A 17,063-nucleotide genomic window follows, 5' to 3' on the forward strand; every position below is an offset into this window, starting at 1 on the left:
CAAAGATGCAAGGATCAACCAAGGGCCCAGCAGTCTTGACTCGATGCTGCTTGGGTGTTAGGAAGTCTTAGTGAGGAACGATGGCCCCCCATGAAGTTCCTGGTTCAGGAATCCTGGTAACAGAGGGCCTGCCTACCCTCTTCAGCTGTGAGACAAACTCATATACACATATACACATTGATCAGGTGCAGCTTCGAGTACATGAGTCCAGCCAATGAGAAGCATTCATTTCTCCTGAGACTGGAGCTCTTCCTAGGGTACAGTGGATGGGGAGAGACTCAGATTTGGGGCTTAGGCCAATGTCAGGGTGAACTCAAGTGTGACCATCAGCAAGTCACTAGATATCTCTCTGCTTCGGTTGGTAGGAAGAGAGATCTGACAAGGCCAGGGTTTGGCTTTCTGAGATAGATCCAGGAAACACTTGTGATCTCCACATTGCTGAATCAGGGCAATGCTTAAGAGGCCCCAAGATGCTTGGTCTGTTAATTACTCCTTTTTGTCTAAAGAGGAGAAAGGAGCAAAGCAAATGAAAGAAGAGGGGAGTGGTGGGCCCTGTCAGCTGACCCCTTAACTCCTGTGTGGTCAAAGATGTCACAGGGCTTTGGTAGCATCCCCCACCCCAACTCATAAGAAGGGGCCTTAAAAGCCCACTCAGAAAATGGCACTGTTTTGGTCAGTATCCATGATGTTACTCAAGAAGATCTGGGATGGTAAATGTCACGGTGCCATCGCAGGACGACTTTGGTTCTGTGAAAGTCCTTTACCCCAAGGCATACTCCAGTCTGCTTTCTAAGCTGAGCCTTAGTCATGTGTGACTCACTCGCTGACTCCCAGCAGCTTCCTCATTCACACAGCCGGATTCGGAGTGGCTTGTGGCCATCTTGTTCTAAGCCCCACCTCAGCCAACTCCTCATCCCCAGTGCCAGTGGCTTTCTGCCCAACCTGGGGCTTGGCCAGCTGTACCCTTGAGTTGGAAACCTGCCAGCAAGCCCATTCTTTGTCCCGTCCCTGGCCACTGCTATCCCTGCAGGCTGGAGTCTTTCCAAGGCCTCTGAGCCGCCCTGCAGGAACACTGCAGCCTCCTTCTCTTGGGCATCTGCCCACTAGCCACTGGCCAAGCAGGTCGTCAGGAGTTTTGTATTCAGAATGTGCTGCCAGTCTGGTTGGGGCAGACTCTGCACCATCCATTCAGCGAATGCCCATGGCATCAGTCCTGTGTTCTCAGACTTGACACTCCCACATGAATGGGGCCCACAGAGTTCCGGGTCACAGACGCCAATAGACTCCATTGAGAAATGGCCATAGTAACAAGAAGCATGGCATTCCACAGGGGACTAAGTGGTTATAAGAGGCTTTCCTTGGGAGGTGGTTGGGTTCTGGAGGATCAGTTGGCGTTCTGATAAAGCATGGTAGAATGAGCCCACATGGTATTTTCAGAGACATCAAAGCTGCTGAGGTTTAAGAGGGGCAGAAACTGAGGAGCAGCAGGAAATCTGAAAGGCCACAACCGAGTGGAGGGGCACCAGCCGAGCTCAGCCTTGAGCAAGCAAGGCCAGGCGCACTCTGGTCACAGAGTCTGGGTACGAGAGTGTTGGCAGGGCTTAACGCTGCTGCTCTCAGAGATCCGGTAGAGGCGAGGGGGAGAGCCATGTGTGGTCCCACCTGGACCGACAAACAATTTTTTTCTCCTTCGTGCGTTTCCAGCCTCTGCATCTAGAGGAAGGGTCTGCGATGCAACTCCAGAACGCACAGTGCATGGCTCCTCAGGAGGAGTATGCCAGGCGGTATGAGGCAAGCTGCTGCCACCTGCGCTCACTCGGCGCACACCCCAGTTGGGAACACGGCCAAACCACTCATGAGCAGGTGCCAGCATGGTTAATCGCTTCTTGATCTTTCCGCTTTGAACACATTTGTATTTCTAGTGGAACACAGGAGTGGGTGGCAGCAGCCTCAGCCCCAGGAATGTCTGCAGTGGAACAGAGCCCCGGTGCAGAACCTCTAGTCTGAGTCCTCCGCCGCGGCCCTGGCTTCCCCGGGCCCTCTGGCTATGCCCTGCTCTATTAACCTGCAAAGGAGCCTTTCTCTTGATGCTCCTGTGAGGGGCTTCCACCGCAGCCACCCACCAGGAAGAGCCTCCAATCTTTGCCCCACTTCTCTTCTCCCCCAGGATACTTGTTACACTCTTGATTGGCATTTCCATGTGGCTACTTGCCAGCAGGCTTACTGGAAGGCAGAGACACTAATTTGTAATTGTTTCAGGCACCCATCGGGGATTCCAACTGAGAGAAGCTCTTCTAGTATTAGATGGGAAGAGAGAAGGGAGAGGAAAGGAATGAACCAAGGAAGGAAAGAAAGGAGGGAGGGATGATGGATGGAAGGAAGGAAGGAATGAGGGATGGGGGAAGACTGAGAGGAGGAAGGGAAAAGGAGAAGGAAGAAAAAGGGGAGGAAGGAGAGAGGAAAGAAGGGGCAATGGGTGTGCCAAATGTCTCTGTACCCTTGGGTTGGGGGATTGATCCTGAGAACAGAGCCTCAAGATGAGGCGGAGCGGACAGAGGCACAGCACGGTGGTGATTTGGGCTACCTGCTTTCTCCACCTGCTCTTCTTCCCTCCCTGCCTCAAGAACATCTGTCATGCTAGCCGTCAGCCTCCTGGATCTCTGCAATCACCCGCCCTTGGCCTTCTGGCCCTCTTCTTCCTGGTTTATGGACCAATCCCCCTTTTGCTGACAGTGCAGTTCTCTGTTATAACAAACAAAGAGTTATCAGGAAAAATACATCACTCTGATGGAGTATTAGAGGAAATGCCGGGATCAGTCGGTACCCGGATCCTCTGAGTCCAGAAACAAACATGTTTTTGCCCACCATGGTGGTCCCTGAAAGAGTACTTTCAGCGAGCCCTAAGGATCTCAACTTGTACTTCTGATGGCTTCTGGTCCTGGAGAACATCCCAGCCCTTTCAGGAACCAGGATGTTTTGAGGAGAGGAGAGATGTCCCCTGGCTCAATCCTCTACTGAAGAAGAAAGTGACACCATGGTAGGTTCCAGAACTGCCCTCAGGCCAATCGCTAGTGTGTGCTCCTGTGCACTGAGCTTACCTGCTCCTCTAGTCAGAGTGGAGGGATGTGGCCGCACCCAGGCATAAGCTGGGGTAGGAAACACTTATTTTCTTCCTCTTTCTGAGCCATGTCCATGGGATGAAAAAGGACAATGGAGCCATTGATCCTACTAATTTGGGAAGTGACTCTATTTGTTGGGCTCTTTTCTTCCTTTGTGTTTCTGTGATGGAGAAATAATGCCACACTCTTGTCTAAATATTTTGGGTTCCAAACCAATGGGTATGTGTCCCAGAAGTAAACACGATGAACCACACACAGCACAGTTGCTAGCCGCGAGAGTCAGCCCGACCAGCAGGCACTGTGAAGCTGCTGTTGAGCCCAGGGGTCAGAATGCTGGCTCCATATAGGCCTGGAGGTCTAAGGAAGGTGCTGTAGGTAGAGGCTGGACCTTCAGGAAGCTGGTGTAAGGGGAGCCATGGAAAAGCAGCAATGGGACAGATACCCACAGTTATGGAAGGAGAAAAATCACAGAATTCAGTGATTAGCAAATGTTTCCTTGTCTTTCTGACTTGGAAACCACTGAAGTGAGCCACTCAGGAGGCGCAGGCACAAGGCCCAGACACACACACGACAAAGTGGGGTCATGGTCAAGTGAGGCGAGTTGGCAGGACACACAAGCCAGCAGCCTTCCAGATCGGGAGCTGAGCTGAAGGGCTTTCCAGAGGCCTAGAAAGGGACTCTATTTGTGTAGTAGAGATGCTCATAGCAGGACTTCTGGGATCCGTCACTGAAGAGGCCGCTTGGAAAGCAGAATGTGTTAGGCAAGCTGTCAATGGCCTGCCTTCTGAATCAGAGTCACAAACAACCTCCTTCTTGAGAGTCCATCAGCAGGTTTTAGAAGTTAGATCCATCAGGAAAGAGAGGCCAGGGTTTTTTTTTTGTTTGTTTGTTTTTGTTTTTGTTTTGCCAGGCTACTAGCCCTGCAGGGGTGCCTGTAAGGACTTCTTTCAGGAGGCTTTCTGGCCATAACTTGCCACACAGAGGCGGCAAACAAAGCAGACAAACCTCAGGCAAGAGGTGAGCCTGAGCTCTGATCTCCTCCACTCATCTGGGCTTTCCTAGGAGATCTGAGGCATTCGCTAAACCTTTACTGCACTGTGTGGGCCAGACTCTGGCAATAGATGTCATGGATTTTATGAGCTACATTGGGATATTCTGGGACTGTGTTTCCTAATTAGCCGGGCAATGACTGGAGCCAAGCCACTTACTTCCTGTTTGAGATCGCTCACCTTTTGCTCTCTGCCTCTGTGTTGTGCAACACGGCTGGAAGGGAGTGGCTAGATGTCTTCACAGGCTTCCCGCCAGGACGATGACCTGAGGCTTAACCTCTGTTGAGGTTTCCCTGGATGAACTAAGTCTTTCCTGCTCCGTGCCTGGAGGCTCACCTAGCGCACAGCGGATGGAGGCTGAGAGGAGACACGGTGGGAGCATGGAGGTGTGAGCATGCTGGAGAGTTGTCTAGGACAAGGCTGGAGGCTCCAGCTGGAGGGGATGGCTAGTGGAGGATTCTGGGCATAGCAGGCAGGGGAAAATGATATATATATATATATATATATATATATATATATATATATATATATATATATCTCAAAATACATACGGTCTCAGGATCTCTCAGAAAAAGAGTGGTTGGATGTGGACAAAGGGAACGGTGGAAAGGCTGTTTGGACGCAACGGTAAAAGGCCTGCTTTCTAAAATCAGAGCGTCACGAACAGCTTCCTTCTTGAGGGCTGATCAGCAGGTTTTAGAGGAGGAGAGATAGAACCTATGAGTCTGGTGGGCTAACGAGAGAATTCAGATTTAACTCTGGGCAACAGGAGTCCCAGAAGGTTGCTGCAAGAATGTGAACCACATGATAGACCTGTCTAGTCATCTTAGCCTCCAGTTTGCTCATCCGGAAGTTGGTGCTTTGAGATTTGGGTTTATTAAGAAGAGGAGACAAAAGTAACTATGACAACACTGAGAAGAGACCGCAGCATGAACCGGGAGGCTGTGATTATTCTCTGTCACCTCAAAACCCGAAGGCTTATGTCCTTGGAGGAGCAGAACACAAGCACACACAGCTTCACACTGATCCACATGAACAAAATTAACTAGAGAAGGGGGCCCCTGTGCTCCCCAAGGACCATCTCTGGACCTCTCAGGTTTGGCCGGGGAACACGGCTTCAGTGAAAAGGGTTCCAGACAGTTCACAAAGACCTGTAGGGGTTGGGCCTGAAAGGTGCTCATTCGCACTGTTCTTCCATCTTCTACAACAGCCTCTTCCCCACTCCTCTCCCCTAGGATGTGCCTCCAGAGACCTTGTACTCGCTCTTCTCCCTGCCTTATTTATATCTTTTCATTCAGTAATTTTCTCAAACCAAGGCCTTTCCCCATCACCTCCCTTTGAGTCTGCTGTCCCCTTTTCCTGATGAGTTTTCTCTCTTCTATAATCTAACCTATATGATTATGATGGCTTTGTCTATTGTATTTGCTGGGACTCAGGAATCCAGAAAGATTCAGTATAGTTTTGACTTTGAAAGGCCCCCAAAGGCCTGTGCATTAAAAGGTTGGTCACCAGCCTGTGGCACGATTGAGAGGGAACCTTCAGGAGATGAGGCATAGCGGAAGTTAAGTAAATGTGGTTACACATCCGAGATATCTGGGAGAGAGAGAGAGAGAGAGAGAGAGAGAGAGAGAGATCCCAGCCCCTCCCCTGCCTTCCGTATCATGCCACTATAAGGTGAGCTACAGCACTCACGTCTGTCAGGGTGTGTTGTGTTGCCAGAGGGGCAGCAATGGGGCCAACATCTCTAAAACCAGGAGCCAAAATAAACCCTCTTAAACTGTTTACCTCAGGTGTTTGGTCACCGCGATGGAACACTGATTAACACAGCAGCCAACGTATCTGTTGGCAGAATAAATTAACTCCTCCGTTTTGCAGGCAGGACAATACACTGTAGCATGAAATCCACACGACAGTTACAGGATTGGATTTGCATTTATTTGTGGCACTAAGAGAAAGAGCAGACAGCTGTGACTAAGAGCAATTGGCTGGCAGCTCTTGCCTCACTGAGAAAGTTTAGCAATGGTAATCATACAGTACCAAGTCCCCATTCTGCCCGGCACCTAGATTTGAAACAGGGTGAACCAACAAAATGATTTCATGTATATATATATTTTCACTAAGGCAGAAATTTTGTATCATGAACTGCTTTTGACTTCTATTGCTGTCATGGTTTTCTCCATATAAGAAAAGGTTTAAGAGACACATGAAAAAAAAGAAAGAAAGAAAACCACAAAACTTCCTGCTGAGCATAAATTCTTTAAAGATGGTGTCTACACACCATGTGCTAAGACGGTCAGATAATACCAGAGCAGCTGCTGGACCATGCTGAAGTGTGTCAGGATAAAATGTAAGTCACAGAATACGCAGCACAATCTGGAGTGCTCTTGGTGACATGTAAGCACCCAACCCCGTGCTCCTTGGCCCTCTGCAGGATCTCTGAAGGCTAGTGGTGAAGTCTCAGGCTCCATGCAAGGCTCCTTCAGAGTGGCCTGCTGCACTTCATAGCCTGCTGGGGCACTGGGGACAGCTATACAAGTGGGACACAAGCCTTAAGAAAAGGGACAACCCTTCCAGTGTTTTGATCTTTGCTTCCCATCATCTCGTAAGGAGGCAGGAATGTCCTGCTCACAAAGTCAAGGAGGGCTCCTAGTCTGGGCAACACTAGTTGAGTGTTAAAAGCTTAGTTGGTCAGATCATGGTCTAAGATCTTCTGTGGTGTGAGGATTCACTGTGTGAGGAATAGAACTCTTATGCTTGACTATCCTGCAAAAGCCATCCCGTGGCAGCCTTCCTCCATCACTCTTCATACTCCAGAAACTGAGTTTCATGTAGCATGTGATAAAATCTAACTGTTTCTGTTGATTTATGCTTTTATCCACCTAGAATTGAAAAGATCTTAAACAAGTGATTTTAACCACGGGTATGTGGTCAAAGTCTCAAAGACACAAAAATCAGTGTAAGGCATTATTCCTTGTGCCCATAACTATACTCAAGTATGAGTGTTGAATTTCAGCCTGTGTGTTCCCATTACTCTGCCAACAAGAGCAGTTTATTGGCAACTGTGAGCATTCAGAGGCAGATCGCATGTCCTTGGCACACAAGCCCCACAGCAAAGCACCATCTCCCCTTGGATTATTATGCAGGAACACCGAAAAATCCACTGTGGGCATTGGCCTGGAGACAGGGAAGTACCACTTCTTGATGGTTTCATTTCCTGTCGCGTGGATTCCTTTAGTGATGATCCTGGGAGCTGTACAGGTGGTTTCTGCAGCCGAAGGACCTCACACGAGCAAGGGGACCTGCAGTGAAGATGGGGAGAGTCACTGTCTCTGTGGACAAGTGTACAGAAGAGAGATGTGCATGTGTTGGAGAACCGAAGTCTTGAGGAATGGCCATGCTGCTTACTGTCCCAAAGAGCCTTTACAAAATACAAATATACTGTAATCTTCCAATGACTTGTGAGGAAAGAAAAAGCATTGTGGTGTCCATAGATATTTGTTTGTAGGTCTCTCCCCCAGAACTATACTCATTGCTTCTTGTGTTGGAGTGAGGAACCCTAGCAGGCTTACTCACTGCCACATATGTGAAGTGCACGCCCAGTCTGTGATGTGGATGAAGGAGCAGGGAAGTTCATCCTCTGTTTAGCAGGAAAGGCCACAAAGCTTCTGCTGGCTCAGTTCTCTCCTGACAGACCAACAACAGGAAATCCTGGTCTAGGGGACCATCTCTAGTGCCTCTGATCACGTTTTACAGAAATGGATTTCCTATGAAGTAACCACTGTCTTTCTCCTAGAGCATCAAACTGGGAAACAGTTTGGACGGTGCCGGATAGAGAATTCAGCATCGTGCTCTACCTTTTTAGTTTATCCACCAAAGCAAATACTCAAAAGACACAGATTCCTTCAGAACTAACACAAGCACACTGGGTCGACAGTACCCAACTTAAGTCCAGTGTATCTGCTGTGTGCCGGGTACCACGTGTACTGCACTGGTCTACCTGCTGTGTGCCGGGTACCACGTGTACTGCACTGGTCTACCTGCTGTGAGCCGGGTACCACGTGTACTGCACTGGTCTACCTGCTGTGTGCCGGGTACCACGTGTACTGCACTGGTCTACCTGCTGTGAGCCGGGTACCACGTGTACTGCACTGGTCTACCTGCTGTGTGCCGGGTACCACGTGTACTGCACTGGTCTACCTGCTGTGTGCCGGGTACCACGTGTACTGCACTGGTCTACCTGCTGTGTGCCGGGTACCACGTGTACTGCACTGGTCTACCTGCTGTGTGCCGGGTACCACGTGTACTGCACTGGTCTACCTGCTGTGAGCCGGGTACCACGTGTACTGCACTGGTCTACCTGCTGTGAGCCAAGTACCACGTGTACTGCACTGGTCTACCTGCTGTGAGCCGAGTACCACGTGTACTGCACTGGTCTACCTGCTGTGAGCCGGGTACCACGTGTACTGCACTGGTCTACCTGCTGTGTGCCGGGTACCACGTGTACTGCACTGGTCTACCTGCTGTGAGCCGGGTACCACGTGTACTGCACTGGTCTACCTGCTGTGAGCCGGGTACCACGTGTACTGCACTGGTCTACCTGCTGTGTGCCGAGTACCACATGTACTGCACTGGTCTACCTCCTGTGAGCCGGGTACCACGTGTACTGCACTGGTCTACCTCCTGTGAGCCGGGTACCACGTGTACTGCACTGGTCTACCTGCTGTGAGCCGAGTACCACGTGTACTGCACTGGTCTACCTGCTCTGTGCCGGGTACCACGTGTACTGCACTGGTCTACCTGCTGTGTGCCGAGTACCACGTGTACTGCACTGGTCTACCTGCTGTGTGCCGGGTACCACGTGTACTGCACTGGTCTACCTGCTGTGTGCCGAGTACCACGTGTACTGCACTGGTCTACCTGCTCTGTGCCGGGTACCACGTGTACTGCACTGGTCTACCTGCTGTGAGCCGAGTACCACGTGTACTGCACTGGTCTACCTGCTCTGTGCCGGGTACCACGTGTACTGCACTGGTCTACCTGCTGTGTGCCGAGTACCACGTGTACTGCACTGGTCTACCTGCTGTGAGCCGAGTACCACGTGTACTGTGCAAGTCTTAGCTCATCTGCATGTCAGCTCAAGGTAGAAGTGACATACTGTCACCGTCATTAGGAGTTTTGCCTCTCATATAAAGGCAAGGTGAACTGTGCTTCAAGTCAAGTGCTCACATATACTTTTTTCTTAGCACAGGTCTTCTGTCCACGGGCATATACAGCTCTAATTTCTTTTGTTTTTTTTCACAAGCACCAGTAATCCATCCCCTGCAATCCGGGACACTGGACATTGTCCTCATGGGCTTGCCATCTGGGAGAAGTCACCATATGCAGTTCCTTCAGCTATTTGCCTGTGGCCTCGTCTCTCAGCAACAGACATGGTGGGAGATACTGCCAGCACCATCAGCCCCAGAGCTGACCTAACACGTGTGGCATGTGCGGATGAAGGGGGTGGTGTGGCCCTCTGCTTCCACCTGGGATGCAGCAATGGGGGCAATGTGTGAGTGATGACCCTGTGGGGGGATGGCAGCGCAACAGGTGAGGTGGATATACCAGCTTTGCAGTCAAATGAATACTTTCTGTATAGTGACATTCGATCAGAGACCTGTGGTACAGACACAAAGCACGTTCAGCTGGGAGCCTCTGGGTCAAACGCTCACATGCAGCTAGCTCAGTGAGTCCTACCCAGAGCACAGGTCCTCTGACCCCTTGCACGTACCGCTCAATTCCTGTTGTCTTCATGTGGGCCCAGTAATACCTTCCTAGCTCTTTCAGCATTCTCTGACCTCTGGTGCCTCCACATTCTGGGTCGGCCTTCCTGGTGAAGCTTGGGAGCAAGGAGATGGAGGTGGCAGCCCTATTAACACTACCAAGTATGCAGCTGTTCAGTGTCCCATAAAGATATAAGCCACAAAGGAAGCTGAGAGGGGCTATGAGTTAGGAAGAAGCTGAAGAGGCAGCTCCAAAGGCCATGGATGGGCAAGGGTAACACCTCATGAAGGATTCTGGCATAGCCAGGAGGACAGGCCAGCAGGCAGGCAGAGATCTATAGGCTTAGAGAGTAGGGAGCCCATTCTTTATAACAGTGCTTTCCTCCCAACTCCCGAGCCTGCCCTCCGTGCTCCTCTAGCCAGGTTTCGGTTGTTAATCCAAACCCACAGAATAAATTCAGAGTCTAGAACATCAAGAAGCCAGGAAAACTGGGTCCAGAGGGTCGAGAGAAACACAGGGGGACACTTCTTTAAAAAGTGCCCAGTAAACTGCTCAAAAGAGTTTCTCTGATTCCCTGTGGTGAAAGCCTGTAGGGTGAGAAGCATCCATTAGCTTTGTGGTGACCACTGGGGTAAGCGGGGAAGGGTCCTAGGAAGAAGAAAGTCCGGAGAAGACGGGTACTACCAGGGCAAGAGGGCATGCCAGTGGGGAAGGAGAGTGTGGTTATAAAGAAATGACGACTGTAGTGACAACTGAAATATGACACATCATCTCTCTCAGAGATAGATGGTAGACAGAATGTGTGCACACGCACACACACAAACACACGCACACACATTCACACACATTGAAGACAAAGTCTCAGTATGTTCTTGGCTGGCCTGGAACTCCTTATCTAGACCAGGCTGGACTATTACTTATAAACAGTTCGGGGGCCTCTGCTGCCCCTAGTGTTGGGATTAAGTTGTTATGTTTTAATAACACATGGACTGCTGGCACCACAGCCACAATCAAGATCACAACAGTACTCTCAAGATTTCCTTAAAGTCCCTTCAGTCCTCAAATGCCACCAATAATCCAGCACTACAAAGGAGTTTATAGTTTCCAGAATTTTATAGCAATCAAACGATATGGCATGTGCTAAGTTTTATGGCCAGGTTGTTTTCAGCGCAATTGTCTTGACGTTCATCTGTATTGCTGCAGTCATCCACGTTGCTGTTATTGCTGTAATTACAGTAGCTAACTGTATGGACACAGCGTATCTGATGATTGCTTGCTGATAGGCAGCTTTTCACAACTTTGAGGCAGTTAGAAACGAAGCTGCTGCAAGCATCGTATGCCAATGCCAATGCACCCATCTCCATGCCCTCCTCTTTTGTTTTCCTCCACAAGCGGTGAAGAAAGTCAGATAGAACAGGCGCTTTCTGACTTTTTCATGTTCTACTGTCACGTATGGGCTAGCTGCCACTTTTCACTGATGGCCTTTATCAGTTTGAGGAAATTCCTTTCTTCCTGTTTTACGGAATTTTCATGAGAAATGAAGTATACTGTCAAATGCTTCAAAGGAATCTATTAGGATGACTTAAAAGAATGGTTCATATGGGAATAGACTCTAAATGTTAGCGAGCCTTGCACTCCTGGGACACATTTCTCTGGGCCACCATACAGCATCATTTTCATGTTGTTTTTTCTTACCTGTCTTTGTCTGATAGTGGAATCTTAGGGGATTCATAGGATAAGTTGGGACCTGCTCTCCTCTTCAGCTTTTGGGATGAATTTGTTTAAAGGTCTTGTATTGGGGAAGATATCTAGGAAGTTTGAAAGTACGTATGTAGGTGTGTGTCTGTGCACGCACACAAGCGTGTATATGTGTGCTCGAGTGTGTGAAGGTTTTTAGTAAAAGCCTTATTATTTAGTTTCTTTACCAGACCTGGAGCTGTTCAACTTATGTATTTCTTTTGGAGTTCTACATTTGTATTTTTGTAGTTTGAAGCTGGATGTGTTTAAAGTAACATACCCATGGCATGAAGTCGTGTATGATACTCCCTTTGGATAATAGTCTCTTACAATGTATGCAGAATCCATGTGATGATATAAATGTCTCCTTCCCAAAACTGACAAAGAATCTTTTTCTCTTGATATATCCTATGCCAGTCTTACCCATGTGCTTTCAAAATCAGTTTTCTCTTTTATTTTATTGGTTCCTGCTTTGATCTTTACTTTTTCCTGCTAACTTTAGACTTTAGTTTCGCTCTTTTTTTTTTTTCTAGTTTCAGAGTGAAGAACATAACCCAGCTACAGAATAGCAAAGCACCATGGAATTCTCTGGAAAGCACACCGCTTAGCAGCATCTATACTTCCAATTCACAATCACCTCAAACTACTTCCTCATTCTTTTTTGTCTTTTGCCCATGGGTTATTTAATTTAGAACTATATTATTTCAATACTTGAGATTTCCCTGAGGCCATTTTGTTATTAATTTATAATTTAATCCTGTTATGGTCATGAATCACTGTTTTCTAGTATCTAGGTTTGTTACGGGGCATGTCTGAGCCATCCTCAGTGGCTAATACTGCAGGCTGGCTTTCCATTTGTTACCTGATCAGCTTTGCTTGGACGCCAGACAGTGCTAATTTTGCCTCGAGTGTTAAATGATTTCACATTCATATGTATATCCTTAAGCTTTGTTCTGAGATGTGGTCCTGTGGAGTTACTTTGACCCCTGTTGGAAAGATTTGGGGACAGTACGGGACCATGTAAACTGTTGCCCAATGCTGAGTCCAGCTTCGGAAGACTCGAAGGCCCTATTCTCTGCCTACGAGCGCTCCAGATTCTCCTCTCCCAGTCTTTCTTGGTGGTTCTGTTTGCAGCCTCCCTTGTATGGGCTCGATACTCCAGCAGATCCTACAGGTCTCTGGACTTCTGTGTCACAATCTCTTCAGTACTGGCTGTGCATGCCAACTGCCTTGGTGTCCTGGGACTGCAGCTTTGCATCTCAAACAAGGAGTTCATGGGTGTGCTGGATAGTTTTCTGTCAACTTGACACACGCTATAGTCCCCTGAGAGGAGGGAACCTCAATTGAGAAGACGTATCCATAAATTCAGACTTGCAAATTAAGCAAGCTTGTAAAGTATTTTCTTAATTGGTAACTAATTAGCAATGTGGTAGGGTCCAGCCCATTGTGGGTGTTGCCACACCTGGAACGGTGGTCCTGGATTTTATAAGAAAACAGTCTGAACAAGCCACGAGGAGTAAGCCAGTAAACAGCACTCCTCTGCAGCCTCTGCATCAGCTCCTGCCACCCAGGCTCCTGCCCTGCTTGAGTTCCTGTCCTAGCTTCCATCAATGATGAACAGGGATGTGAAAGTGTAAGCCAAATAAACCCCTTCCTCCCCAACGTGCTTCTGGTCACTGCATTTCATCACAGTAGCAAGAACAATGGGCCTGGGTCAACACCATTTCTACATTACAGCTGGGGAAGGAGATATTGGATGTAGGCCTCACTATCTGCTATGATGTCTCTCAAAGACCACGGACCTTGTGACTTAATGGTTATTTATTTTGAAGTCACAGTTTCCTAAATGTTTAGCTGCTTCAGGAAGGCTGATAAATCCAATCCCTGAAATTACCTTCTGTATTGTCATAGCTCCCAGAGACCCATTGAGTCTACTTAAAAAGCTGTGTCTTCCCTCCTGCAATTTGATTCTACTGGCCCACCTCCCCTGTTCCAGGTTAGCAGTCTCCCAACTATACCAGATTGTTTTGCCCTCCCCACTCAGCCTACACAAAATATGCGAAGGCAGAAGCAGGCAGTATGAACAGCTATAAATTACACACACACACACACACACACACACACACACACACACACACACACATGCATATCCTGGCACACCTGTAAGCTCTATGCTTCTTGAGATTCTTATAAAAAAACTAATCTCAAGATGGTTAGGATGGAGTCCCACTAAAATGACCCGTGAGCTCCTTAAATGTGTGCATAGCACCCTATGTATATGTTCACCTGAAAAACAACTGTACAAAGCAAACTCCAGTAACATGCAGGTGAAGTCACCCAGGAGTCAAGTATGCTAATGTTTTCAATATACTTCCACTGCACACAAGTAAAATCCTCAGCCAGGTGTGATGGTCACACGCCTGCAATCCAGCATTCTGAAGATGAGACAGGAAGATCTTGAGCTCAGTGCTAGCCTGGGCCACACAGCGAGAGCTTGTTTCAACAACAGAAGAAACAGTGTGTGCAGGTAGGCAGCGGGGTAGAGAGTGAAGATGGACACGGTGTGAGATAAAACTGATATAGCAAGCTGTCATCAAAAGCTTTGGGGGCTAGACACGGGGATGTTTGCTGCACAATTATCTCAACGTTTAACATGTTCAAAATCTTTCCTATAAAAAAGGATAAAAACTATCTCTCATGCAAAAACAAAGAAATGGAGCTTGCTCAACTGCATTTTATAGAAGTCAGAGTAAGGAATGGCTGTGACGCCTACGCAGGCTGTCAAGAAAATCCTCCAGCCAGTTTTGAGATAGTTTTCATTTTAGAAAAATCCCACAATGTAAAACAACAATGTGTGTGAGTGTCAGGAGCACACACTGTGGACTGTGGACTTGTACCTTGGCTGGGGGAAGCTCTGAGAGAAGCTCACACCCTTGTCACCCCTGTGTCTTCCACTGGTATGATGAGAGCGAGGTCTCTGTTATAGCGTTGTCAGGTGGCCAAGATCATTCCACAGGGTGCCCAGCACAATGGGATGGCCAGCATACCTGCTCACTCTGTGGTTCCGGGGCACTTCTATGTTGGCATGCTTCCCCACACATTGCAATGGGCTGCTGTGGCTCTTGGTTTTGGAGGTCTCAGCCCATAACTGGGTCAGCCCAAGGTTTTAGGTCTATGGAAGCACATCCGAGAGGCAGCATAGGATAGGTAGGGCATGTGCGGCAGGGTACATGCGTTCCTTTCACAGGAGAGAAGCAGAGAGCAGAAGGAGCTGGCCAACAATGACTAGAACTCCCATTAGGCTTCTCTTTTGGCATATGGGCTTCGGGAGAACATGACAGGCACAGACTACATCACCCCCCAGGGCCAGGGTTAGTGATCTGTAATGAGGGTTTGGCATGGAGCCACAGGCTGAGCGAGCACTCCCAGAGTGCTAATGCTAGGATACTTGAGCATTTTTCCTGGGGTATGATGATACCTTACCTAGGAGAATCTCTCAGGACACACGAGGATAAGTGGGAATGGGGCAAGCTGGTGTGACAGAAGGAGAAGGCAGACAGAGGAGGCAGGGCAGCTGCCCATCCTTGGCTCTCACAGACAGTGTAGAGGGTCTGGAGGTCATGTCCACCATGATGATGCAGCATGGGTTGGAACAGTTCTCAGTATGTTAGGAAAAAATTTGGAGGAGGGAGTAATGCTCATACTTTCTATTTTTTGCATATATAAAAAGAAAACTGCAAAGGAGAGCATGGGAAAGATCTAGCTAGACTGTCACCGAAGCAAGTTTAGGGAGGCAGGTACCTGTCAATGAAGCCTGAGTTTCTACTGACAGTGAATGATGACAGCTCAGGCTTCAGCTACACCGCTGAGTTACTGCCATCTAGATGGGCGCCAGGGATGGTCCACTGTTGAGAGTCTGCTTCTGTGGCCAGCAGGCAGCAGTAGCCTGGGAGACAAGTGTGTGTGCACGGAGGAGAGAGGCGGTGCCAACAGAGATCAGTTCGGATGCCACACGCTAGAACCTCCTCCAAGACTCATGCTTCCTAAAAGGGTATCGTATTATTTTGTTTAGACAAGAAGAAAAGTTCTTCAGGGGTCACTAGAGAATACGGGAAGCTACTTTTACTCTTCTTCCTTACCTGCTACTACCTGCCAAGGAGATGGAAAAAGGTGAAGTGAACAGTGCTTCTGGGAATTCTGGGAATGCTGTTGCTGGAGAATGAAGTGTGTGTGTGTGTGTGTGTGTGTGTGTGTGTGTGTGTGTGTGTGTGTTTTGTAGAAAGAAATCACCAAGAGAGCAGGAAATTCTCTAATTAAGTGCTTTTCTTCCAGGTTGGGTGGACAGACTCTAGGCGCTGAGGAGTCTAGGGGAGACAGCAGCTGACTGACAGCTGAGGGTGCAAACAGGCCAGCAAGGAAGACTGGAGATGTCCTAAGGTCATTTCATTTCCCCCAAGGAAAGGAAGGTGTGAACTTCCAATTTGAATCGGATATCTGGCAAGATTTCCTACTGATTCTCATGGGCAGTGACCTCTTGGTGTATGGACAACAGGATGCAACAGGAGGGCTGAGATTTGCAGAACACCATGAATGAGGCACAGTCTTCCAGTTCCCTTTTCAGCTCGTGACCAAGTGCCCACTCTATGCCAGCAGCTGCTGATGGGGCTGCGGATACAATGAGGGGTGATCCTGGTTGTGTAAGGCCATGCTGTGCAAGCAGAGGCCCGTATCCAACAGGACTCACACTAGTTCTCAGGAACTCGGAACTGTGACCTGCATTATGAAGGGAAAATGACATAGTGACAAGGTGGGAGAACAGAGCCAGCCTGGGGACTGAAGGAGCCTTCTGGAGAGTTTAGAGTGTGTACGAAAACAGGAAGGATGAGTGCACCGGGTAGTTGCCTGACACGCTTTACTCCAGCTCCACTTTTAGAGACAACAGGTAGTGTGGGGGAGCTGTCACAGGAACATCTTGACTGCCTGTCTTGAGGCCATTCCAATCTAACTACACATAGCTACGCTTACACATGAACAACCTGGGCCCAGTGTTCAAAGCAGCTGACTTAGAAGTCAGGTCTGTGCTGACACAGGCTTCTGTTCCCTAGTCCCTGGAACATAGCGTTCCCTTCAGATGCAAAGGAAGAGGTTTGTTTTTCTCCTCCCTAGCTTGGGACCTCCTGATTACGTCATATGTCTAATCAGTTCTTGGGGCTTCCTGTTGAGGTCAAGAGGCATGACATGCATGTGTCTGCATCTGTGATTCCTCTAGTGGGAAAGAGGGCACCTGTGCTGTGTGAGCTCAGCGTGGCTCGTGGGCCTTTGCCAAGGCGGCCAGGAGCTGATAAGATGTCTGGGCATTGCAAAGGTGCTGACCTAGGAATGCTTTGCCAGGAAA

General features: G+C 48.7%; 1 protein-coding gene across 7 annotated transcripts in view; it reads right to left on the reverse strand.

Annotated features, from left to right (window-relative positions):
- Window positions 1–6,070: 6,070 nt before the first annotated feature.
- The window catches only part of Cobl (cordon-bleu WH2 repeat protein), a 222,777-nt gene continuing 211,784 nt past the window's right edge, over window positions 6,071–17,063 (reverse strand). For 6 of the 7 annotated variants that reach the window (XM_075944380.1, XM_075944374.1, XM_075944376.1 and 3 more), the window contains one exon: window positions 6,072–7,467. In XM_075944380.1, coding sequence (XP_075800495.1) covers window positions 7,450–7,467 — 18 coding nt within the window. In that variant the 3' untranslated portion in view covers window positions 6,072–7,449. Of the gene's footprint in view, window positions 7,468–17,063 lie in introns of all 7 variants that reach the window. The other variant, XM_075944377.1, reaches the window with a different exon arrangement.

Source organism: Microtus pennsylvanicus, chromosome 12, assembly GCF_037038515.1.
Source record: "Microtus pennsylvanicus isolate mMicPen1 chromosome 12, mMicPen1.hap1, whole genome shotgun sequence".
Lineage (NCBI taxonomy): Eukaryota > Metazoa > Chordata > Mammalia > Rodentia > Cricetidae > Microtus > Microtus pennsylvanicus.